The sequence below is a fragment of the Rhinichthys klamathensis genome, unplaced genomic scaffold (genome assembly GCF_029890125.1).
Source record: "Rhinichthys klamathensis goyatoka isolate OS25496 unplaced genomic scaffold, OSU_Roscu_1.1 h1tg000123l_1, whole genome shotgun sequence".
NCBI classification, from domain to species: domain Eukaryota; kingdom Metazoa; phylum Chordata; class Actinopteri; order Cypriniformes; family Leuciscidae; genus Rhinichthys; species Rhinichthys klamathensis.
In genome coordinates, this window is record NW_026606660.1 from 1,402,406 (window position 1) to 1,429,682 (window position 27,277).

The 27,277-nt window shown below is 39.7% G+C and overlaps 1 protein-coding gene and 2 long non-coding RNA genes across 3 annotated transcripts in view; all 3 read left to right on the forward strand.

The window, feature by feature from the left end:
* LOC130088876 (ornithine decarboxylase-like) overlaps positions 1–17,061 on the forward strand; it is a 50,906-nt gene extending 33,845 nt beyond the window's left edge. Inside the window, exon 9 of the mRNA XM_056255853.1 lies at positions 16,887–17,061. Coding sequence (XP_056111828.1) covers positions 16,887–17,025 — 139 coding nt within the window. The 3' untranslated portion in view covers positions 17,026–17,061. The remainder of the gene's footprint in view (positions 1–16,886) is intronic.
* A 6,831-nt stretch (positions 17,062–23,892) lies between these two features.
* On the forward strand, positions 23,893–24,800 carry LOC130088836 (uncharacterized). Its single transcript, XR_008807506.1, has 3 exons — positions 23,893–23,981; positions 24,572–24,615; positions 24,771–24,800. It is a non-coding gene; the product is annotated as an uncharacterized LOC130088836 (long non-coding RNA).
* A 910-nt stretch (positions 24,801–25,710) lies between these two features.
* On the forward strand, positions 25,711–26,666 carry LOC130088817 (uncharacterized). Its single transcript, XR_008807500.1, has 3 exons — positions 25,711–25,749; positions 26,240–26,275; positions 26,614–26,666. It is a non-coding gene; the product is annotated as an uncharacterized LOC130088817 (long non-coding RNA).
* Positions 26,667–27,277: the final 611 nt, after the last annotated feature.

Below are 27,277 nucleotides of genomic sequence, written 5' to 3' on the forward strand. Positions count from 1 at the left end.
TAAAAATGCAGTATTGTGGTTTAGTTCATACCTCCACAATAGAAAACAATGTGTTGTTACACATGGAAATAAATCTAATCTGCTAACTCAGCATAGAGGTGTGCCCCAGGGTTCAACTTTGGGACCACTCCTTTTTTCTATTTACGTCAATAACTTACCATCAATTTTTAAAAACTGTTGTGCTCAACTTTATGCCGATGACACTGTCTTATATACATCTAAACATGATTTTCCTCAAATCCAAGCGTGTCTTCAGTATGATTTCAAAATTCTACAAGATTGGCTTTTTTATAACAAATTATTGCTCAACAAAACTAAAACATATCTCATGATTTTTGGTACCAGACAAAAACTCAAATCTGAATCCAATTCTTGTATAATAACTTGTTCTGACAGTACTCCTCTGCCTCAAGTTGAAAAATTTAAATATCTTGGGGTATGGCTAGATTCTGAGCTTTCTTTCAAAATTCATATTGGTCATATTTTACGTAAAGTCAATTATGGAATTAATGTTTTATATCGATCTCGTAACTGCTTTACTTTAAGTGTGCGCAAGAAACTCGCTTCTCAACTTATACTTCCGATTTTTGACTATTGTGATGTTGTTTATCAAAACTCAGTAAAATCAGACCTTTCCCGTCTTAAAATAGCATATAACAGACTGTGCAGATTTGTCCTTGGATGCCCTTTTTTCACACATCATTGCACAATGTATCAAGCCCTTAATTGGCCATCTTTAAATATAAGACGACAAATCCACTGGCTTCAATTAATATTCAAATGTATCCATTTCAATTATCCTTCTTATTTAAAACAGTATTTTGTTCTTATTACTTCAAATTATCGTTTGAGGCACTCTGTTCAGCTTTATTTCTCTGTCCCCCGAGCCAAGAAGACAGTTGGCAAAAGAGCTTTTATGTTTAAAGCCACTTTAGATTGGAATAACTTACCTTCCGATATTAGATCCATCACTTCATTTGGGATGTTTAAGCATACTCTGTCTTCTTACTTTGTGATTGACTGCTCTTGTAATGTATGATGCTGACACAATGAGTTGAATTATTATATATATATATATATATATAATTTTTTTTTTTTTTTTTTTTTTTTTTTTTATTAATTGTATTATTATTCTGTGATCCAAATACATATATATATACTATATACATTCAATTTCAAATGTATTTCTGCCAATCTTATCTAGTGGTTGTAAAGTTCTGTATATTCCGGTTTATATTTTGTTATTCTAATTATTTATTTATTTTTTATTTTTTATGTATATATATATTTTTTTTTTTTTTTTTTTTTTTTTTTTTTGTAGATTTGTGTTTGTGTTTGTGGTTCTGTATTTGTTTGCTCAATGTGTATAATTGTACTTTTTATTTTTTAATTGTTCTTTGTGACGGCTGTGATGTACCTTAGGACCCCCTCGAAAACGAGATGATGCATCTCAAGGGGTTTATCCTAATAAATAAATTTGTTGCAATATCGAGTTCTTCTAAGCTATCTGGGATGCTGAGATGATGAAACTAATTAGGAAGATTATTGATAAAGCAATCTTTAGTGGCAGAAGTTATAGGTCTAACGTATTTATAACACGGAGTCGGCTTTGCAGCCTTGGCTAAATGTAATTTACATGAGACTAGATAATGATCTGAGATGTCATCGCTCTGCTGCAGAATTTCAACAGCATCAACATCTATTCCATGTGATAATATTAGATCTAGAGTATGATTACGACGATGAGTAGGTCCTGACACGTGTTGTCTAACTCCAATTGAGTTTACAATGTCTTTAAATGCCAATCCCAAAGCATCTTTTTCATTATCTACATGTATATTAAAATCACCAACAATTAGTACTTTATCTGCAGCCAATACTAAATCTGATAGAAAGTCCGCAAATTCTTTGATAAAATCTTTATGGTGCCCTGGTGGCCTGTACACAGTAGCCAGCAGAATTCTCAAATGTGATTTATCGTTTACACTATATATTTTTACATTAAGCACCAATACTTCAAAAGAAGTATATTTAAAGCTACATTTCTTAGTGGTTTTGAAAATATTACTATAAATTACAGCAACACCTCCCCCTTTGCCTTTCAGACGAGGTTCATTTTTATAACTGTAATCTTGTGGGGTTGACTCATTTAAAATAATGTAATCGTTTGGTTTTAGCCAGGTTTCTGTCAAACACAGCATATCAAGATTATAATCTGAAATCATATCATTAACTATGAGAGATTTTGAAGTAAGGGATCGAATATTCAGCAACCCAAGCTTTATCATTTGCTCATCTGTATTATATCTGTTTTTTATTTGTTGAACATCAATTAAATTTTTTACCTGACGTTTTTTGGATTTCCAAATTCGGGGAACAGACACAGTCTCTATATGATGATATCTAGGTGAAAGAGGCTCTATGTGATGGGATTTATCTGACCTTGGTGACGTGAGGCCGCTAGCAGACGGTCGGTTTAGCCAGTCTGTCTGCTTCCTGACCTGAGCCCCAGATTGTCATGTTTTAGCTCTAAGACTATGAGCCAAATTACTAGAGAGAAGAGCAGCACCAGCCCAGGAGGGATGGATACCATCTCTTTTCAACAGATCAGGCTTGCCCCAAAAACTTTTCCAATTGTCTATGAATTTTATATTATTCTGCGGACACCACTTCGACAGCCAACCATTCAGTGAGGCCAATCGGCTAACTATCTCATCACTCCTGCGTACAGGAAGGGGGCCAGAGCAAATTACAGTGCCTGACATCGTACTTGCGAGTTCACACACCTCTTTAATATTAATTTTGGTGATCTCCGACTGGCGGAGTCGAACATCATTAGTGCCGACATGAATAATGATCTTAGAGAATTTACGATTAGCATTAGCCAGCACTTTTAAATTTGCTTTGATGTCAGGCGCTCTGGCTCCCGGCAAACATGTGACTATGGTGGCTGGTGTCTCTATTTTCACGTTCCGTGTGATCGAATCACCAATTACCAGGGCACAATCAACAGAATTCTCAGTGGGTGTTTCACTGAGTGGGGCAAATCGATTTGTTATGGGAATCGGAACGGAAGAGTGGTTCTTTGATCCGCGACTAGAGCGGTGATCTCTCACAGTAACCCATCTGCCCTGCTGCACGGGCTCTACTTCAGCCGGAACTGAATCATGTAAAGAGTTCACTATGCTAGGCGCATCCAAAACACTATCTAAAGATCTAGCATTCTTACCATCCTCAATTAAAGTTTGGATGCGTGTCTCTAGTTCTGAAATCTTCTCCGTCAGCCTGACTGTCTCCTTGCATTTATCACATATAAATCCTATATTGCCATCGGAGAAGGCTATACTAAACATATGACATGTGACACAGGTGACAATAACAGGACAAGAAGACATTACTCACCGTGTTTGTTGACTGATTTCTTACTTACCTGGACTTTATGAACTCAAAGGCGCGGGCGCGCGAGAGAAAATAAATATATAAATGAGCGCACGGGTGGCGCGTTAGCAGGCTAACGTTAGCGAGTTACTAGCGTGCTGTGTTAACAATAACGGAAGCTAGAGATGTATGGTTAATCTGAGATGTTGGGTAAGCTGTATTTAGTAGTATAAACAACTAGATAGTAAATGATGGCTCAAAACATAAAGAAATAAGAGGCTCAGGCGGAGCTTACAGCCTCGAAGCAAACAAACACACTTTTGTGTTTGTTTGGAAGTGTGCTTGAAATGTACAAATGTTACTGATATAGTTTTATTGTTTTTTATATATTGTTTTTATTCGCTTGTTTTTATCTATTGCTTGAGATCCGTCCTCACTTAGTGCAAATGGAATTTCGTTGTATTCATTTACAATGACAATAAAAGGAATCTGAATCTGAATCTGAAATGCTCCCGTTTCGCCTGCGGGCCTCTTCGGTGACGCTCTTCACTCTGTCACCTCGAGGTTCCAGGAAGAGAAGAAACAGGCGGCTGCTTTTCATAAATGTATTCCCCTCAAAGTACGTGTCGCTGGGGCTGCTGAGCGAGGGCAGTCCCAGCCGCCGAGTACATCATCTAAAAGAGCGCAGCAGAAACAGAGCGTCGCGTCTCGTGCAGGGAGTCGGGCTATTACAGCCGGTACTTCATTGTTCCGAAGAAAGACGGGGGGTTGCGTCCGATTCTAGATCTGCGTATTTTAAATCGCACTGTAGGGAGACTCAAATTCAAGATGCTTACTCTCAAACAGATCGTGTCACAAATCAAGTCCGGGGACTGGTTTGTCACGATAGACCTAAAGGACACCTACTTCCATGTATCTATTCTTCCTCAACATCGGAAATTCCTGAGGTTTGCGTTTGGGGGCCAAGCATACCAATATCGGGTCCTTCCGTTCGGCCTAGCACTGTCATCCCGAACATTCACCAACTGTATGGATGCGGCGATAGCCCCGCTGAGACTTCAGGGCATCCGCATTCTGAACTATATAGACGACTGGTTAATCCTAGCTCAGTCGGAACAACAAGCGGTTCGGCATCGAGATGTCGTTCTCGCTCACATCAAGAGATTGGGGTTGAAACTGAACACCAAGAAGAGTGTGCTTTTTCCAGCACAGAGAACCACTTTTCTCGGTGTGGTGTGGGATTCGATGACGATGCAGGCGCGGTTTTCACCTGCTCGTGTTGCTTCGATTCTCGCCGCAGCCAAACAGATCAAGCTAGGCCAGCTATTTACTGTAAAACAGTTCCAGAGACTGTTAGGTCTCATGGCGGCAGCGTCCAACGTTATTCCTTTTTGCCTGCTGCACATGAGACCGTTGCAGTGGTGGCTCATAACCAAGGGATTCTCCCCGAGGGGAAATCCGCTCCGCACGATCTTGAGTTCGCGACGCTGTCGTGTGGAACGAACCTTGGTTCCTGTCCCAAGGTCCTGTGTTGGGAGCTCCTTGTCGTCGCGTTATGCTAACGACAGATGCTTCTCTCACGGGTTGGGGGGCGATCATGAGTGGTCACCCAGCTCAGGGTCTGTGGCAGGACCATCATCTCCTATGGCACATAAACTGTCTAGAAATGTTGGCGGTGTTTCGGGCTCTGAAACACTTCCACCCAGACCTAAGGGGCCACCATGTCCTTGTTCGGACAGACAACACATCGGTGGTCTCTTATATAAACCATCAGGGGGGTCTGCGGTCGCGGCCTCTATACAAACTAGCCAGTCAGATCCTTTTTTTTTATTAGGGGCCAAGCACCGAAGGTGCGGAGGCACCTATTGTATCTGTTCCGGTTCCTATTATTATTATTATTCTTCCTTCTTCTTCTTCCGACTGGGCGTCTATGGCAGCCCATAGAACCGTTTCCGGGAAAGTTGTTCCGGTTTGACATTCTGATAGAGGACAGTCCCAACAGTAATAGCACCAATTTTGGTGTCTCTAACTCATTGCCTCTAGCGCCACCACCTGTCCAAAGTTTCATAATCATTATGCTAATAACTTTTGAACCGTAAGGTCTATCAACAAAATTCTTTTTTCCTCTGATTCCTGAGCTCATGACGATTCGATCGCACCCTATGACGTCATTTTCCGTCATAAAAATATGGCCGCCATTTTGAATTGTCCAAAAAACCTACTTTTGAAAACTCGTCCTAGACGGTTTGTCCGATTCTCACCAAAATTGCACCAGATCATCTCCAGGCAGTGCCGACAAAAAGTTATGGAATTCAAGTCGATTCGTCAAACCGCTTTCGATAAACGCGCAAACAAATTTTACATAGCGCTTGCAAAAACAGACGTAAGGCTGTATCTCCGCAACGCTTAATCGTATTCAGACCAAACTTGGTACATGTCATCACAAGCATGACCTGAGGCTACATGCTGCGTTTCGGCGCAGCGCCACCTACTGGTCCGGAGATATGAAAAAAGGCTATTTCCGCTCATAACTTCTGAACGGTTTGTCCAAAAATCATAAAAGTGGTCTCTGTAGATTCAGGGCGTCATGCCGAGTCGACTGATATCCAATTTTCCCAGATCGGCCATTTTGGCTGTCGGCCATTTTGAATTATGTGCAAAAATGCTGTATTTTTTGAACGCATGAACGAATTGTTACGAAACTCGGTATGGGTCATCAGTACGATGCCCTGAAGGAGCCTAAGAAGTTTCGAAACAGCGCCACCTAGTGGTAAAATTTATTTTTCAAATGCTTATAACTCTGGCTGTGGTTGACTTATTTTCACGGGAGTCATCTCGTTGAGGTCCTGAATCGTTGCCGAGTCCAGAGATACCAAACATGCTAGGTTTCGACCTACGGTTTGTGTAGAGTTGTGATTTAGCGCTTAAAAAACATTTGCCGATATCTTCGAAACCGTTAGTCCGATCGAGACGAAACCACCGTCAGAAAATTGAAAACATAGGTCGATAGCTATACTCCAATGCCCAAATGCCAAAATATTGATAATAAGGGGTCGTAAAATTCAATCAAAGTCACGTGTCAGTCATTTTTTAAGTGTTTTTTCACATAAATGTCTATAACTCTGAAGTTAATCGAGATATCTTCACCAAAATTGACACACAGATGTAGGGGCTCACTCTGAGGACACATGAAAAAAATTGTGGGATTTTGCCTCTTGGTGGCGCTATAATAGAACAAAACATGAAAATCCCATTGATTTAAATGCAGTTTTGTGATGTGAAATGCTATACTTAATGAACACATTGCTGTAACATTACGAAACTCAGAATTTGTTACCAGCACCTTGCCTTGAAGGTACTCAAAAGATTTCAAGACAGCGCCACCTGTTGGTCAAAAGTTAAAATTACATTTCCAAAAATGTTAATAACTTTTTTTAAAATGTGCTTATTGTAATGACACTGGTCTTAATAGATTCCTTGGGTCATGCCGAGAACATAGATACCAAGTTTGACGTATTTGGACGAACTTCCTGTCCGCCATCTTTATTTACTTTCAAAACCTTCTTTTTCGAACTTCTCCTAGACCATTCGTCCGATTTTCACCAAAATCGAATCGTATCATCTCCCGACTGTACCGACTAAAAGTTATGGATTTCGTGACGATAGACGAAACCGTTTTCGTATACGGCAGCAGCAAAGTTGAGACATGCTGCCAAAATGACTATTAAGTCTTTATCTCTGCAATGCCTTGATATTTTGACACCAAACTTTGTATGTGTCATTGTCACCTCACTCTGACCACATCACATCGATTTCGTAACTGCGCCACCTATTGGTCGAAAGTGATAATCCATTAAATCATCTTAAAAGTTACTGTATATATGATTTTTTAGCCATTTGCCCAACATTCTCTTAAAATGTCTTTAATTGCTCCTTGCTGCAATTGGTCTGCCACTCCCACCCATGAGGGCATCTGTTGCCGCTTCTTGCGCTTGGCCCCGGTAATGGCTGCTTGCAGCTATATTTTTATTTTATTATTGCAAGTTAACAAAAACATTGTAGTTTATACAAGATAACAGATCATTGAATTATATACACATACAAAAGAAGGAAAGACGTACATGGAGCACACACAATGTAAACAAAACAAAAACAAAAAAACAAACAAAAAAAACAGCTAAATATAAATATATCGATCTAGTGATGTATGCAGGTACATTGGTAATTTTAAGCAATGGGATATTTTAGAGATTCAGATAGAAGCAATAGTGAGATATTCATAGTAATTGTAATAGAATTGTAGTAGATGTAGAGGCAGTGTTCATACTAATAATAATAATTATAACAAAGATAAAAATAGTGGCGATAGTGGCGGTAGTACTTGGCAACAAACAGCATTCATGAAAATAAAAGTAGGAGTGGTAGTAGTGGTAGCACTGTATTTTTAATAATAATAATAGTAATTATAATAATACTTTTAGATCAGTAAATAAAATGATTGTGAATATACACTATTCTCTGGGCCTGGGAGCCATTCTACCATTGCCGGTGAGCACAACCAACAGACCTCCCCGACATAGACCCCTCACCGTCAACGACACCCAGCCCCAACAGTTACGCCTCTGTTTCGCTGAGTCTTCCTCCACAGAGTAAGATGGGGCACCATAACAGGCACCTCCAGACCAAGCTCACCTAGTCTGGTTGTGACCTGACAGGACATAAGTCAAGTTTGGTTGCCCCTTTGTTTTTGTTTTTTTTCTGTTCTTTTTTTTTTCTCTTTCCCCCTTTTTCCTCCTTTTCTTTGGTAATCTGTGGCTTAGACCCTGGTGTACACTGGTTAGCTCCCTAACCAGAGACACCACATCTAGCCCAAATATCCGTCCACCATATTTTTTTTACTTGACGGAAGGGATTGGGGGCATGGGCGTGTTACTAATGACCGTGTTGAGAAGATGTGCCAGTCGCACCCACCGACAGCACCTAGAACATCGCCTGACCCAGGTCATTTATATTTACCATGAAGATTTTATAATATCAATACAACTATCCCTACTACCACCATCTCAAAAAAAAAATAAAAAAAAAATAGTATTAATATGCGGTTTTTACATGAAAAATTACGAGTATAACTTATCATAATATATACATACACATATATACACACATGAATGATGTAGAATAATTACTTATTTATTATAGGGATAGTTTGTATTTATGCATATTGAATATCCTTATTATTAATTCATTCTATATACCAAAGACTGAAGATTTTAATTGAGGCATTAACTCCCTAGCTAGTTTTATTCAATATTTAAGGATGAGAGCAGTGGACTGAAAATATTATTAAATTTATATAGTTGGTTTTTAATTGCTAACGTTTGTTTCTCTTTAATAATATGAACCCTTAGTAGATGTAACCATTGTGTAATTGATATTTGGTGTTTATTTTTCCAGTTGAGTAATATTGTTTTTTTGGCGATAGCTAGAGATAAGAGCAGAGGTTTTGAGTGTTCAAAGGAGAGGTTCATTTGAGATGTGTCACCTAAAAGACATAATAATGGGAGTGCATTAATTGTAATTTTAAAGAATTCGATAGTTTATTAACGATATCTATCCAGAACTGATGGACCGGCGGGCATAGCCAGAGTGCATGAAGGTAAGTGTCCGGTGTATTTAAACTGCAGTTAGTACATCTTTCTGAAGTTACTAATCCCATTTTAAACATCTTACGCTGTGTTATGTGAGTTCTGTGTATAATATTATACTGAATTAACTGGATGTTTATGTTTGTACTTAAGATAAAAGTGTTTCTGCAAATTGTTTTCCACAATTCCTCATTTATGTTGATATTGAGATCTTTTTCCCATTGTTTAACTGGTACTACTATTGTTTTAGTGTCTATAGATGATATTAGAGTGTATAATTTACTAAGTGTTTTTAATGAATTACTAATTGTGGTGATATGTTTTAGAATTGGGGGAGGTTGTGCAATATCCTTGTCTCCAATTGTACTTTTAATAGAATTCCTAATTTGCAAGTAATAGTAATACTGTTCTTTTCTGTAATTCTGTAAATGTAGCGAAGGTGTTGCCAGTAAACAGGTGATGTAGATGTGTGATACCTTTCTTTTTCCATTTAATGTTGTTTAGCGGAATTTTGTTGATAGTAAAGTCAGGATTATGCCATATAGGTGAGTTGGTGTGTGGTGTCAGCTCATGTTTTGTCAATGTATTAATTTGCCACCAAGCGGTGAGAGTTGTTTTAATTGTTACGTTCTTAAAGAGATTGTTTTGTTTGATTTTTTTTGTGAGGGATGGGACATCAGATATAGTTATTTCTTTGCATTCTGTTTGTTCTAACTCTAGTTATTGTATACCATTGTAGGAACTGTAGGGTTATGGAAATGGTTCAGGTAGAGTGAGGTTTGGTGAGCAAACAGAGTCTCGGTCAGAAGACATCAACTGATATGGAACGATGAATGAGGCAGAGAGAAGGCAAGGGCTTTTTTAGAGTGCATTTATCCGGCTTATGGCAGCGGGCACATCTGTAGCAACGATCATTCTTCTCTATCCAAGTTCTCAGTTCCAATGGGCTAAACTCTTTCACTCTTGGACAGGTTCCCAGGAAGTGGTCGTTGTTGTTACAGTATGGACAGAAAGGTTGGAACTTGGGTTTACCAAGGATGGTCATCCCACGGCCTCCTCGAACACTTGGCTGGCTTTCCACAGTGGCTGTGTTGCTTAGGTACATAGTGGTAGGCGTCACCCTTCTCCCTTGACTCTTCTGTACTGGCTCTCGTTTCTCCATTGAAGCAGGGACTGAAACCTGTTGGGCAATACTCTTGGCCCTGGCTTTCACCTGGAGCCAGGCAGAGAAGTCTTCTAAGGTATATGTTTGTTCTGCGCCATCTTTCAGGATGCCACGATTCAAACAGTGCTCAACGAAACTGTCCCGGTAATGAAGAGGAAGCTTGGTTAGTAGCCTGTCAACATGAGAGCCACACCGCAACTCACTTCCACCTGCACCGTCCACCGACCGCAGCATGCCGATCAATGATTGTACAGAAAGAGCAAAATCTTGGAATGTATGGCTATCTCCGAATCTGACAGGTGGTGAATGAAGGATGTCGGCTAGTTCACTTTGGACCAACTGCCGTGGCTGGCCATACTTTGTCTTAAGGGCAGCAAGAGCAGATGTATAGGGAGTTGAGGCGTGCATGTAAGACTTTGCTAGCTTGTATGCAGTAGGCAGTCTCAAGTGGTCCATTAGAACCTGGAACTTATATTGTTCAGAGAGGTGAGCATGAATATCTAACAGATTCTCCAATGCCATTTTAAGCAAAACAAAGTCACTTTCTCTTCCACTCTCAAAATAAGGCAGTTTTGGCTTGGGAATGCCAAAAGCAGTGGCTACTAACAGCTCCATGATACTAGCTCCCTCTGAGGTCCTTTCATTGGGCTTAAGCAAGGAAGGAGGTGCAGGCATTTTAGGAACTGGATCTGAGGGTCTTTGAATCTGGGCAGGACGAGGTACGGTCCGCACTAAATGGAGGAACGAAGGAGGTGAAGGAGTTGTCTGCTCTGGACTAGACGTCGGAACTGCGGGGTGGATCCCTTGAACAGCCGGGAGAGTCTCAGCCTGACTCACCGGATTCACGTGCTGAGGTAAAGATTGGAACGAAGTGGTTGGGTGATTCACTGGAACAGAATTGGAGACAGATATTTGAGGACTAACACAGGGAGCTTGCTGCTCCGAAACCAGGTCGACAGGTTCACCTGAATCCAAAACTCTGGAGCTCATTGAAAAAGGAGCCAACTCTTGAGGTGGTGACAGAGTAGTTGGATGTTCTATGGTCACTTCTCCGGTGAATGAGGTTATTAGCCGAGCCTCTTCCAATTCTCGTTGAACTCTCCGCAGCCGTCGCTGTAGAGTCAGAGATCGGGACATCCTCTCTCTCTCCGTCAAAGCTGCTTGTGCTTGCCTGTCCAGTTCTAGAGTCCGGCCATCTAGGGCTTGTTCCTCCTGGATTTGAATTTGGATCTCTTGCAATTCTCCACGTTTCCTCCTCTCCTCAATCATGGCTGCCTGTAGAGGGGTGAGCTCCACCTGGTTCCTCTTACACGAGCTTCGGGAACTTTCACTGCCATAAGTGTAAGTATAAGAGGTGGCTTTCTTCGACCTGGGTAATGACTCCTGCTTATCCCTCTTGCCTCTAGATCTTTTAGGTCTCCCCTCTCCCTGTGAGGGTGGAGCTGGTTGTGTGGCTAGTTGTGGAACTGAATGCTCCTCTGGCGATTTGGGCTGGACATAATCGTGGGGGATTTCTTCTTCCTCCACTACTACCTCATCGGCTTCGGTCTCCTCTTCCTCCTCCACGTCTCCATCCTCGACTGCTGTCGTGGTAGATGGTTTAGTTGCTTGGCTGTGATGAGGGAGGCTCTTGGGCTTACTAGAGGCTTTTCCAACCGGAGCCGGGAAGCCATAGCGGTCAGGTTGGTGCCTCTCCCGCCTGGATAAGGTGCTACGGGTTGTGACTGGGAGAGCCCTCTCCAACTCCAACTCTCTTTCATCTTTTTCATCCATACCAATGCCTGCCATGGTAACCCTCACTCAGGCTCCGGCTCGAAGGACCATGGGTTTTGGGGGTTTTCACATTTGATCCAGTTGCAAAAGTATTGTAGATGGGACGCTAAGTAATAGTAGTGGAAATTTGGTGCTGCTAGAGATTTATTTTTTTGAAGTGTTTATAAACTAATTTTAGGATTCTTTTTTTTCCAATAAAATTTGCTGATTATTTGATTTAATGATGTAAACCATTTCTTAGTTGGTTGTACCGGAGTCATGGTGAATAGATATAGGAGTTTTGGTAAAATACACATTTTAACTGTTGCAATACGACCTATAATGGAAAGCGGTAGATTCATCCATCGAGTTAAATCATCTTCTATTGTTTTCAGCAGTGGATTAAAATTGAGGCTAAACAAGTCAGAGAGGTTCTGTGATATGTTTATTCCTAAGTATGTAATATTATTAATTTTGAACGGTATGTTTTGTATGCTTCGGTCCTGTGGTTTCATGTTCAGTGGCAAAATTGTTGATTTAGTCCAGTTTATGGAGTAGTCTGATATAATAGAATATTCATTGATGAGTTTCATTATTTCTGTAAGAGAAGTTTTAGGATTTTGTACAAATAGAAGTATGTCGTCTGCGTATAATGAAATTTTATGATCAGTGTTGTTTGATAGAACTCCCAAAATTTTATCATTCTGTCTTATTGCAGCAGCAAGCGGTTCTATAAACAAGGCGAATAGTAATGGTGATAAGGGGCATCCTTGGCGAGTACCTCGCTGAAGTTGGAATGGTGATGATATTATGCCATTCGTTATAACAGATGCTAGTGGAGTATTATATAGTGTTTTAATCCAGTGAATAAAACAGTCTCCGAACCCTAATTTTTTGAGTGTCATATACAGAAAGTGCCAACTAACTTTATCAAACGCTTTTTCTGTGTCTAGTGATATGATTATAGTCTTTTTTTTGTTTTGATTACATAGGTTCATAATGTTGAATAATCGTCTGGTATTGTTTGATGACTGGCGTCCTTTGATGAAGCCTGTTTGGTCTGGATGGATAAGAGATGAAATTACGGTTTCAAGACGTGTAGCCAAGGCTTTACTTATAATTTTTAAGTCCGTATTTAGAAGAGATAATGGGCGATAACTAGTGCATAACGTTGGGTCTTTGTTTGGTTTAAGCAGGACTGAAATTAGTGCTGTGTTCATGTGAGGTGGAATAGAAGAAGTGTTTTTGATTTCTGCCGTCATTTGCAAAAATAATGGTGATATAGTTGACCAAAAATGTTTGTAATATTCTGGTGGGTATCCATCTAAACCTGGAGCTTTATTGTTTGATAGAGAATCAAGAGCTTGTTTATATTCAGTTTCTGATATAGATTCTTCTAATGATTCTCTTTGTGTTGTGCTCAGACTGGGTAAAAATAAATTGTTAAGAAATTATTTAGTGTCATTCATTTTTGGTTCTTTTGCATTACTGTATAGAGTCAGATCCTTCTATGGTCCCAGGGGAAACTTCTGTCTCTGAGAGCGATTTATCTCCCGGGGTATCTAAATCAGGGGGCGGACATCCTGTCGAGGCAGGGGCCGAGGCCCGGGGAATGGAGACTTCACCCCGAGGTGGTGGAGCTCCTCTGGGAGCACTTTGGTCGTGCCGAGGTAGAGCTCTTTGCTTCCCGAGAGACATCACACTGTCCACTGTGGTTCTCTCTCAGCCATCCTGCCCCGCTGGGGTTGGACGCCATGGTACAGGCGTGGCCGAGGTCTCGCCTGTACGCTTTTCCCCCGATTGCTCTGCTCCCAGGAGTTCTGGAGAGGGTCCGCCGGGACGGAGTCAAGCTACTCCTGATAGCCCCGTTCTGGCCGGCCCGAGTATGGTTCTCGGACCTTGTGTCCCTCCTCGACGGCTCTCCCCTGGAAATACCGGTCAGGAGGGACCTACTATCTCAAGCGAGCGTGTCCATCTTCCACCCTCGCCCAGAACTGTGGAGACTGTGGGCTTGGCCTCTGAGGGGGCCCAGCTCGTAGATCTTGGTCTCTCGACTGAGGTCGTTTAGACCATCCTCCAGTCCAGAGCTCCCACCACAAGGAGGCTTTATGCCGCGAGGTGGAAACTTTTCACTTTTCGTTTAAACTTTTGTAGTGAGCGCAAGCAGGACCCTGTGAACTGCCCGGTCGGTACAGTGCTGGAGTTCCTGCAGGACCGTCTCTCTACAGGGTTATCCCACTCCACACTGAAGGTGTACGTGGCAGCCCTAGCCACTTACCACGCCCCTTCGAGTGGAGGCTCTCTCGGAAGACACCCACTTGTATCTCGTTTCCTCCGTGGCACCTTGAGGCTGAGGCCGGAAGTACGCACGAGGGTACCACGATTTGGCCGTTGTTCTAGAAGGCGTTTCCCTGGCTCCCTTTGAACCCCTTTAAGAAGTTTCTGAAAAGTTCCTCACTTTAAAAACTAGTTTCTTGCTTGCTATCTCATCTCTCAAAAGGATAGGAGATATTCAGGCATTGTCAGTGGCTCCCTCGTGCCTGTAATTCTCGCCTGGTATGGCTAAGGTGTTCCTCTACCCTAGGCCAGGCTATGTTCCCAAAGTTCCAACAACTACGGTTAGACCAGTCATACTGCAGGCCTTTTGTCCTCCTCCATTTCTGACGTCAGACCAAGAGAAGCTTATTCTGCTGTGCCCAGTTAGGACCCTAGACCAGGGGTCGGCAACCCAAAATGTTGAAAGAGCCATATTGGACCAAAAAAAAAAATAATCTGTCTGGAGCCGCAAAAAATTAAAAGCTTTATATAAGCCTTATAATGAAGGCAACACATGCTGTAAGTGTTATATTAGCCCTCTAGTATCAAAATGATAAGTAGGCTACAAATTAGAGCTTAGATCGGGCCCAAAAAATCAAGCCCGGCCCGGCCCGACACATTAAACGTAATTATGAGCCCGAGCCCGATTTTAACCCGACCATTTTTATGCGTGGGTCGTTATAACTAACGTTCTCAACTTTCTTTCTCCCGCACCCGCAACATTTATGTTTTGTCCCGCTCCCGCCCGCAAATAGACTTTTTTCTGTACCTCCAAATACTTTCAAGTTAGCCTACGTGTCGCCACCATACATCCTCCTGATAAATTATTTGTTATTAAAGCATTAAAACACAAACCACTGTTAATTTAACATAAAAGCAAGCAGTTTACTATGCGTGCATGGTTTGGGATGACTGAATGCGCGCAAAGTGCGCTCTCTTAATAATTCCTAAAAAGCTGACAGTTCATCGCGATCTCACACATCTCTGTTATTATCAATAAGGCTGACTGCACAATGAATCTTTCATAATATCCACACGTTGTTCGTTATAATTAGAGGATTTGCCAGCATACAGAATTCAGCACTGAACAAAAAGTCAGTTTTGAGCGGTGAGGGGAGTCTATCTTAAATGCTTCTGATTGGCCATTGCGTTCAAGAAATCAACACATATGTCTGTGATTGGCTATATCGCTCAACGCTGCAAACATGTTATGAATAGAAATTCTGGCCTGTAAATCGTTTCTATTTTGTTTTAGTAGAGTGAGTGCATTACCGCACGCGCCCGCGCTCGCACTCGGCCATCAAATCTAGTCCCGCGCCGCACTCTATTGCGTTGGTAGTGCTCAGCTATCTTTCTCTTTTTCCCCTTGGGATCCATGGCCCATGACACACCCGCCGGTTTGTTTGTCAGCCACCGGTCTGGCATCACGCCGATCTGACAGACACGTGTGTCACAGTCTATGACGTAAATTCTTCGTTGACAGAAATGTTGAAATTAAATATTTATTATAAAATTTTTACAACGTTGAAAAACTTTCAGAAAGTTTGTCATGTTTTTTATCCTACAGAAATTATATTAAAACAAAAAATATTTTTTCCATTTTCAAATTTTTGAAAAAGCTCCAGGGAGCCACTAGGGCGGCGCTTAAGAGCCGCATGTGGCTCTAGAGCCGCGGGTTGCCGACCCATGCCCTAGACGCTTATGTCCACAGAGCTGCCCTGTGGAGGAAGTCTGAACAGCTGTTTGTTTGCTTTGGGTCTCCCAACAGGGGGGGGCCCGCTTCTAAGCAGAGAATGAGCAAGTGGGTGGTCGAGGCTATCACACTTGCTTACGAGTCGGCCGGTCAGCCTTCCCCTTTGGTTGTACAGGCCCACTCCACTAGGAGTATGGCTGCCTCTAAGGCTCTTCTTTTTGGAGTTGCTCTTCAGGACGTTTGTGATGCGGCAGGCTGGTCCTCACCGCATACTTTCGTCAGGTTTTATAGTCTTGCCTTTGGCTCCACTCCCGGAGCTCAGGTTCTATCGTCAGTTTGTGCACACACTACGGGGTTTTGTTCGTATGGGGACGTGGGTATTGCGTTCCCACTGCGATTTCACGCAGCGGTAGTTCTTAAAGGGGAACGTATGTAACCCTAGTTCCCCGAAGGGAATGGACGCTGCGTGTCCTGCCATACTTTCTGCATCCCCTGGATCGCTTGCTTCAGTAACATTAGAAGCTGGCGGCTTGTGTATTCAGGGGATATTTATAGCTTCCTGGTCGATGACGTCACTTGCTGTGACGCTCCATCTCTCCATCTATCCATTGACTGATTTCATTCATGCTTCAGACGCGTTACGCTGGGGGGCGTTCCCACTGCGATTTCACGCAGCATCCGTTCCCTTCGGGGAACTAGGGTTACATACGTAACCCGGGACGTTATTGCACCATGACCTAACATAAAAAATGAACAGCTGGATTTTTATTAACTAACATTAACAAAGATTAATAAATACTGTAACAAATGTATTGCTCATTGTTAGTTCATATATTAACTAATGTAAACTAATGCACCTTGTAGTGTTACAGATTATTGTACTAAAAAAAACGTTAATGTAAAAGGCTGTTTTTGACTGACTGATCTTTCATTGTAGGCAGTGCATGCAGCAGATCCGTGACCAGGGGATTCCACTTCCTGCTGAGGAGCAAAGCTCTGGTAACATGCCATCGCACTGCGGGCGCGAGAGCACCCTGGACGTGCCAGCCAAGCCAAGCCCTACTCAAATGCTGTGACGCTCTCTGACCACCACAGCTTGAGCCAGTTCTCATTCAGACTTAATAATATTCCCTCAAATAAAAGGAAAGAGTACTATATTCTAAATTTAATTTTAATCTTTGCTAAATTCTATATACATAAATGTAAGTACAATAAACCCAACCTTTGTTTTTGGTTCTTGAAAAAGAAATGCAATTATATATCAAGACTATCTTTCATTCCCACAATAAGAAAGCAATTAAAACTATTTCTATTTGTGAATTTTGATATTTTTTATGTAATGTTTAGCCTCCCCCTGGCTGTCTTGTTTTATTTTTTTCTCTTTCTCTGATTTGTATATACCGCAATTCTGACTGTACATTGATTGTTTGTTTTGAAATCCAATAAAAAAAATAAAAAAGTTTTCATTCAGACATGCATTTTACACCACAACACTGTTTTGAGGTCCATTTCCAAATTTGTGCTTTTAAGTTACAACATAAGTTTAATTAACTATTCTAAATGCAGCTCTTTTACCTCTTGTTTGTAAAAGTTGCAGACCTGAAAGACGCACAATTTTGTCTGACAGTCCTGTGGCTGTTTCTTAATTTAGTTTTTTTCTACTTATTTATATATATATATATATATATATATATATATATATATATATATATATATATATATATATATATATATAGTTAGGGCCATTCTACAGAATTGGTGCAAACTGCTGTCCCTCATCCAAAAAACACATTTGAAAAGCATTTAATTATTAAAATCTTAGATGTTTACTAAGATCCTTCAATTATTTATTGAAAGCCGCAATAATATTATTATTAGTATTTATTGTCATTGGAAGTTCAACAAAATTACATCAGAGCAACAATCGACAGTGGTTTTCATGAAGTGCAGAAGATCACCAATAAAAACAGTTTGTTTACAGGGCACCGCAACAGACAGCTACCAAGACAAGGGAATATCAAGTCGAATCACCTATAGAGCTACACAGTCCAGTTTCAATTGTTGGAATGATAAAGTCCATACTAACTCCACACATAGGGCCATAGTGACACATAAACAGAGAAGGGGCGTATAAGCTGGATTGCTACCAATCAATGAAAAAGTATAATTATGTGTGCTGCAACAATGCAGAGTCCAGTTCACAGTTATTGCAGTTATTGGGTAATGTTAAATAATGATAGATGTGTAAATTAAGTAACGGAAGGAGGTAGTCCGGAATGGTGCTCATTCAGCAGTCGAACTGCCTGAGGGTAGAGGCAGTTGGCCATTCTAGTGGTTCTAGCTGGAAGAGACCTGTACCTCCTGCCCGACGGCAGCAGGCGGAACAAGCCGTGTGCTGGATGGAACCGGTCCCTTATGATGTTGTGTGCTTTACGCAGACAGCGGGTGGTGTACACAGATGAAATCTCCGGGAGGGTAGTCCCGATGATTTTCGCTGCAGTCTTCACCACCTTCTGAAGTAGCTGTCGTTCAGCTGTGGTGCAGCTAGAAAACCACACCAACAGCCCATAAGTCAGCACACTTTGGATTGCACAGTTGTAAAAATTTATCATAAGCCTCTGGGGAAGTTTCACTCTTCTCAGCTTCCTCAGGTAAAAGAGCCGGTGCTGGGCCTTCCCTACCGCTGTACTGATGCTCCTGCCCCAGGACAGATCCTCCGACATAGTAACACCCAGAAATTTAAAGTGTTTCACCCTCTCGACTGCCTCTCCATTGATGTTGAGTGATGAGTGAACTAGATTGTTTGATTTACGAAAGTCAACTATGATTTCCTTTGTCTTTCTGATGTTTAGTAACAGGTTATGGTTCTTACACCACTCTGTTAACAGATCGATCTCCGCCCTGTATGCCTTCTCATTGCTGGCTGTAATGAGGCCGAGCACAGTTGTGTCGTCAGCAAATTTAATGACATGATTAGTGGAAAAAAAAGCGGAACAGTCATGTGTGTAGAGTGTGTAAAGCAGGGGACTGAGCACGCATCCTTGAGGTGCACCAGTGTTGATGTATATGGTGTCAGAAACGTGCTCGCCTATTTTCACACATTGGGAGCGGTTGGTTAGAAAATCCAGTATCCAGTAACATAGTGACTTGTTCAATCCAAGATTACACAATTTCAGCAGAAGTGTATTTGGCCGTATTGTGTTGAAGGCTGAACTAAAGTCAATGAAGAGCAGCCGTGCATAGGTGTTTTTATGCTCTAGATGTTCCAACAGCAGGTGAAGCACCATAGCAATGGCATCCTCCGTTGATCTATTTGCCTTATATGCAAACTGGTACCGGTCTAAAGCTGGTGGTATGGCCTTTTTTAGGTGTTTCATGACCAGCCGCTCCAAGCACTTTGCAGGGATGGATGTAAGTGCAACAGGCCTATAGTCATTCAGGCATGTGACATTGGCTTGTTTAGGGACAGGAATAATCGTTGCTGCTTTAAAACATAATGGAACCTATGACCTGGACAGTGACAAGTTGAAGATGCTGGTAAAAACTTCTGCTAGTTCGGATGCACAGTCCTTTAGCACCCGTCCCAGTACTCCATCCGGACCAGATGCTTTCCTCGGATTGATGTTACCTAGGCAAAGTCTCACTTCATGAAGGCTCAGGACTGGTGACATTTCGTCGTGGGAGGGCAAGTGGGGGCACAAAGCATCCTTGATCCCTATCAAAGCGTGCAAGATTTAGTAAGCTTTATATATATATAATCATCATTTATGGGCTACTTTCAATTAGGAGGTGGTTGTCCCAAACCCTAACCCCTAAATTTCAACTTGTGAAAATTATATTGAAATTTTTTTTGCACATTTTTCCATTCTTAAAAAAAAAAAAAAAAAAACGTTTTTTTTTTTTATGAATATTTTAAAAAAATATATATATATATATTTATTTTATTTTTTATTTTTTAATCATGAAACTTTATCTAAAAAAACGTGTCCTGCATTTTCATCTCACAACCAAAACAGTGAATGTTGTAGTCCATTGGCTGAGACTGATTTTAACCACACCCCTACATTTTTGATCAGGAAATATTCCTGTGTCCCTCTGTCTCATGTGCTATATGGTGAGTAGATTGATCCCATCATTTTGAGGTAAATGTGTTCTAAAGTCTAAAAATCTGTGTGTAACTTTAAGGAATTCTACCAAACTCATTTTTTCTGCTATTGAGAAAACTTTTTTGGATGTTATTCCATAAAACTTAGTTGTTATATGTGTTCAACTGTTCTGACCAGTGATTGCTAACCATGTGCTGATTAGCATCTTTGAGCTAGGCTCAAAAGTATCAAAAATTGTCACTACCAAAACAGTCACAACCGAAACATGTCTTGAAGTTTCGGTTGTGACATTATTGTTTTGGTAGTGACAAAAGGGAACACATAATCATTTATTTGGAGGAATAAACTACATTTTAGTAGAGTTATGCAAATAATTACTACTGTAGTATGTTTTAGTAGTGTTTTAGTATGCAAGATTCTGTTAAAATTCTGTAATGTGATGAGGTTACAATTACTTAAGGTTGCAGTCCATGATACTAGCTTACGTGTAAGGTTGTTGTCAGTAATGTTAATTTCTATGATTAACTTGACAGGGAGAATGACATAAAACACCAACTCGCCTAAAAAAAATAGAAAAACTACAACCGAGAGACAGAGAGAATACAAATAAAGGTTGAGGGAAGACCCAGTGAAGTACGAGGAATACTTAAGGAAAGAAATAGAAAGAAATAAGAAACGAGGGGAAGAAGGAAAGTTGAAGAGTATCAGTGAATTATCTGACAGGGAGCAAAGACATGTCAGAAAGGCATGGAGGAAAAGACAGAAAAGACACAGGATGGTGGTGAAAAGACAAAAAGAGGTGGATACATTTTGCAGGGCTTCCACACCACCTAGCACTTCCAGTGAGGGTGTTCAGACACCAGTGCACATACACACTGGGGGACAAGGGGGAAAACGAGCAAAAATCAGTGACTATAGAAAATATCACACACACACCCCACATGAAAAGAACCTATATGAGGATATATGCGCATATATGAAACCTATATGCAGTTTATATGAACATATATGCTTCATATATACAGCATATATGCACATATATGATAATATATATGCGTATATATTGCACATATAGGCAAAACTGAGGTGCATATATGTGCATATACAGGCCATATAGGTCTCCAGGGGGCTGTTCCATAAATGAAGCTTAGAAAAGCGGGGATTAAACTCCAAAACCGGACTTGAATGAGCCTAACAAATAAGTTGGGGCTAAAGTGGTTCCATAAAAGGTAATTGAAGTTCACGCAATCTCACTAATTTGATCCAGGTTTATCTAGTCTAGATAATTGCGTGTGCACGCGTTTCTGAAGCAGCCCTAGAGGTCGATCGTGGATCAAATCGATCCACCACCAAACAGCGTATATTTTGTGCTGTTTTATGCGTTTGTGACATGTTTTTTTTTTCCTCAGTGCAAAAATGACATTTTACAGTTATATTCTCCATCTGTAAATGTTAGAAAGTAGTGCAAATGTATCCATTTTGCTGCTAATCTTCATATTGAACGAGCGCTGCTGCGCGCATGCGCGCCAAATAGGAGCGCAATAATTCTGACTAAAATATACATTTTGCTTGGAAAATTAATATGCGATACTTTATAACACTAGAAATATCTTCTAATTATAATAATTTCTCTTTAGGATGTTGGATAAGTTGCAGTGAACTTCTAGCTCATTACACTCATATATTTTATACTTCTAATAAAAAAAAAGAAATTGAACAGAAGTAGCCTAATTCAGGGAAGATTTTTTTAAAGAAACTAAATATATAAAGATACAAAATATAGTTTTGGGTATAGGACCTATGCTACTTTATAAAGATGATATATATAGCCTACTTATTTAGAATGCTGAGAATTACAGCTTTTTATGCAATAATTTTTTTGAGAAAGCAAGAATCCCCAGTTTTAAGTTTAGTGGTTTAGATTTAGTTTCTAAAGTACATTATGGAGAGGATAACATTAAATTAAGAACAAATGTATACATTTTGAAAAGATATGTGCAACTCTAAAATTAAAGAATATTCCATAAAATAAAGGAATATATATTGGCCTACATGAACTACATTTTTATGTAACCTTCCCTTTTATTTCTAGTTATTTGTTATTTCTTTACTTATTTAATATTGAATATTTGATATTTAAATAATATTACTTGAATAACTATTGGGAATTATGTGTCATTCATTATAAGAGTTTGATATATGTGAATGTTATATTTTTATTAATATTTATTTATTGTTTTATATATATATATATATATATATATATATATATATATATATATATATATATATATATATATGTTGGTATTATCACAAAAGAAAAAAAAAGTAGAAGGAAAAATAAGGAATATTTATTGGGGGAAAATATGATGTCTTTAAAGGAACTGTCCATTTGTATAATTTTGTTAAATGTGTTTGAATTGAAAGACATAATAAAGTACATTTTATATATATATATATATACATTTTATATCTAGACAGCGTAGAGAAAGAATTCTCTGATAACCGAGGCACTCCTTAATTAAAATGTCTTTATTACAAAAATGACATGTCCTAAACTTTAAAACGCCTTATATATGTGTCTATATTGTCTATATTGTAGCCTTATTTAAGTTGATTTTCTGTATACTGTGTATTTATAAAGTCCAATAATGGTATTAGAGACTGTCAGTGGTAATATCATTGTGTTCTTGTCGGTCAGTGTTGAGGATCTGTGTAACAACTGAGGCTTAGCCTGACAGTTAGCCTGCCCTGGACCAGGCTAGTTTCCCAGCATAAGTTGCCAGGGTAACTGAGTTTGAACTTTTTTAAGTTTGATTTATGAAACCGAATCTACCAAAAATAAGCCTGACTAACCGAAATAAGCCTGGCTTATACTCTAATCTTGGTTTATGGAACAGCCCCCTGTATTGCTTCTTTATATCCACATATAAGCCCTATATGTGCATACATGACTCCTATAGCTCATGGCAGGATCTGGTCATTATACCTCACTTTGGCAACTGTCATACATGATGCCTAGCTCATATTTTCTATTATCAAGGCAATAACTAGAACTAACTAAAAAAAGAAATTATGCAAGAACTGTATATGTGCGAACATGGGAAATTGGTATCACATGTAATTGGCATGTTATGGAATTTAACTATGGCAATTAAGTGAGAGGAGATGGAAAGCTATTACAAGGTCAATTCTTCCTTGTATGAAGATAGTGGAAAAGAAGGAAATAACAAAATGGTTTAGTTTTTTTATTTTGTCAATCAAGCCCTTTTTCCAATTTCAAGTCACTTCCAGATTTACATTACAGCTCATACACATCCACACATTCACCGTTCCACCAAATGCAATGCAAAATGCAATGTTTTCTGTATTGTCTTAATGCAGTTTCTATATAAATATGCAAAAAAAAAAAAAAAGAACAGAACATACATTGAAGTAATCATCTTCATCATCATCATCATCATCATCATCCCATCTATCTGAGCATTTCACTATGGTTAATGAATTTGAAGACAAGCATTTTGAGTCTGTAAAGTTTTTAAAAAATCGAAAAGCCCAAAGATCTGTATCTCTGCTAAATGAATTTAATATATGTTTGAGATGCCCTTTATCTTTTTTCTTTTTCTTTTTCTTTTCTTTTCTTTTTTTCCAAATTATTGTTGTTTCAACTTATACTTATCAAATGTGAAAATCTGTAAAAGAAATGTGTCAAGAACTTGATATCAAACTCTGTAATTTTGCAAAAAAAAAAAAAAAAAAAAAAAAAAAAAAAAATTATCCACTCTGCTGCTACCATGGCTACAGCGCTGCGTAGTTGATGACGTCATCAGCCTCACGTTTGACGATTCGCGCCGAAAGATATCGGCTGGGAGTGAAAATGGCGATATCAGCGTTGGAGATCCGCTATGTCCTACTTATCATCAATCGTAAGTATTCCTAATTTTAATATTTATTAGCAGGGTTTTTTTTCTGGAGATGGATATTGCGGTGGCAGAGAAGTATAAACTTAGAAATTGTATGGGCTGAAAGTTTAACACGTGTTTGGCCAAATAAATGCTATGTTGTTAACTGGTGAGGTAAGTTAGTGTGGGTGCTCATATAACGTAGCCGTTGATAAGATTCAAATTAGAATTATATTTATTTGTCTCTTTCTGGAGTAATTCGTAGAGGGTTAACAAAAGTAATTGCCTAGAGAACATAACGTTACAGTTCATGAGAATAAATTATGCTTCTCTGCCTTCAACGGCTCAAGAAGGCAATCGGCTCCAGAAAAAAACCCTGGGGAATTTGAATTTGAGAGAAATTGGAGAAAGACATTTTTTTTAATTGCGTTCACAACCAGGTTTCCTCTGCAGAGCCTTATCAATGGGCTTTGGAGGGTTGTAGCTTGCGTTCACAGCTGCAGGAAATGTCTTTCGAAGAGTAACGTTAACGTTAGGGCACTGAGTTGCTGGGTGCTATTCTGCTTTAGTGATTGTAATTGTTTTTTTCTTTAGGCTATATAACTTCTTTCTAGAAATCCCTCAAATGAAAAGTGACCTCGCCATTATTGCTCAAAAGGTAAGTTCCACTGATTTGCATTGCTTTTTAAAATTGTTTCTCAAGCAGAGCTGTAGAGACTTGTGATGTTGGGCTGATTGATAGTGTTAATTATTTGATGTATTTGCACTTTAATTTATTGAAGAGAATGACTATATTTTTGTTCTATGAACAAGACTGGAAGGAGTCCTGTGGAGGATCTAGATCAGGGGTCTCAAACTCAACTTAACTGGGGGCCACTGGAGGTAGAGTCTGGGTCAGGATGGGCCGCATCAAGTATTCCACAAAAAATAGTATTCAAGTATTCCAAAAAAGGAGCACAACTGATCCAATCTTCTCAATCTTTATTAGTAACGTTTCTTCTGAACTGTTCCTCTGAATTTGAACATTCCTTTCTGTACATGATTGGTTCTTCATGAGCTGTCCTTCTGACAGTTGAAGTTCATTTTACAAACTTTCTTTGTCTATAACACATATTTGTAATATTTATATTTGCTTATGTCCTTTTTATTTTCTTTATACAACACATTAATGATATTGAATGTTTTTTTTGGAAGGCACATTTCCTTTTATTATATACTTAGAAAAACAATTATTGCTTTTGAAATACAAATATTTGCAGTCATGTCTGCCCGTCTTATTGAATTCTTTCTACACATGTATAGTGTCTCAGGCAAATTACTGACTGCACAAATCAAAGCAAACCTTCTTATCAACCTGTTAGACACATATTACAAGCTCAAAATGATTATTCTCACATTGTTTTAAAGCAGGGTCTCTCTCCAACACGTGGTAGCTCGCGGCCTGGTTGGTGGTAGCTCGACAAGGGGCAGTTCACATATCGCGCTCACATATTTTGCGAGCTCAAGTTCGTTATTTCAAATGTAGGTGCGCGTGCGCGGCAAGCGCGCTCATAATTGAAGCGATGCGCTCATTTTTTCCAGGCGCGCAGTATTTAGCGGTTGTCTATGGCAACTATTGACAACAAACCCACCGTATGGTAGCCCATTTAAAACGCGGCACACGCAACGACGGGCCGCACTAACATTACACTTTAATGTCAAGTAGGGGGCCACAAAATATCTGCGGCCCGCGGGCCGCGAGTTTGAGACCCCTGATCTAGATGTCTCCTCGACTTTTGGAGAAGTGCAACCGGTGAGTAACCCTCTTGCATTTGTATTTATTTATTTAGTTTACTTGTTACTCAAACAGAGCTATATGGATTTTTATGATGTTTGGCTGATTTTTTTTTATTGATTTTTTTTATTTTTGGCTATGAATTTATTGACATGTTTAATGTTTTCCAAGCCCCCCCTGTAAATAAGAATCTATAGTGGCTTGCTTGGATGAATAAAAATTGTTGTAGAGTTTTACTAAGTTTCTTTCTTCTCTAAGACTCCAGAGAGGAGACCGAGCCCTTTAAAGAGAGTCCCATGGTGACAGTGCTTTCGAGAGACACCACAGGTGTGTGTAACCCTTATATACCTCAGATTTTTCTGTACTTATTTTACTTAAGGCTCCAACTGAGCTATAGGGATTTTTATGTTGGGATAGTTAGTGGTAATATGTAATTTACTTGCCCCATATGCATACAATTGTTGAAGTTTTACAATTGAGTTTAACAATGTTTTTCTTCTCTAACAAGACTGCAGCAACAGCTGAGACCACAGCGAAAACACAGGTGAATAACATTATGTAGTAAGGATGGGTATAAACTGTGTGCTTTGTAGGAGCCAATTAGTGTTATAAGAGACAATCATCCTTTCCTCCTGCCCCCCTTCGCTCCTCTCCACCCACTGTCTTTTCTCCTTCCCTACTCTCCATCCAACCTCCTCCTTCTCTCCTTTAATAACGTTTAGGGCAATGATTAATTTGGTTCATATCTTTATCATTAATCTGCATTTATACATCATAACCTATTAACTTTTGGGAAGCTAAGCATAAGAATCAATATGAAACATGAAAAAGTTTCTAAAAGTTGCCAATAAATTAATATTGTGATGTGAAATTATTTTTCAGATTGAAGTTATAAAGGGCTCTGGGGTGTTTTGCCAGGCAGAAGCGTGGAAAGCAGCCCGCCTTGCCGCCACTGCCATGGTGCCGAATCTGCTGCTGGGCACCTTTGATTTGGAGACTTTGCTGAAAAGCAACCTGAATGGTACTAAACAACATGTTCCTAATCTCTTCTGTCCTTGAAAAAAACAAGTCAGTCATATTCTGTGGAATAAATTATGTTTGTGTGCGGGCATACCATCGCTTTTTTACTTGCCATTTTTGTATTTCCTTGCACCTCAAGAAAATGTGATGTGTATATAAAAAATCTCTTGTTTTCACCACCTTAATTTTACCCCCCTTTCATAATAATTTTGAAATATTACTTTAAGGTGGGAAGCCAACCAGAGGGGATGGGGAGCAGCTGGTCGCCCTTGACCAAATTAAAAAGGCAGCCATTATTGGTGAGTAAATGCATAATGCGTTGAGAAGGGAAAACAAAACTTTTAAGACTTTTTATAAGTTCACCACTTTAACCATAGCCTACTTGTATTAATGTTTATTAGGCATCAATGGAGACTGTATAATGTAGGGCACCCATTATTGTTACTGTATCTGCTTGGAACCTATAATACTAATTCATTGCTTGCTCACTTCTTGATGCTACCTTTCCTCTTCTAAAGCCACATTT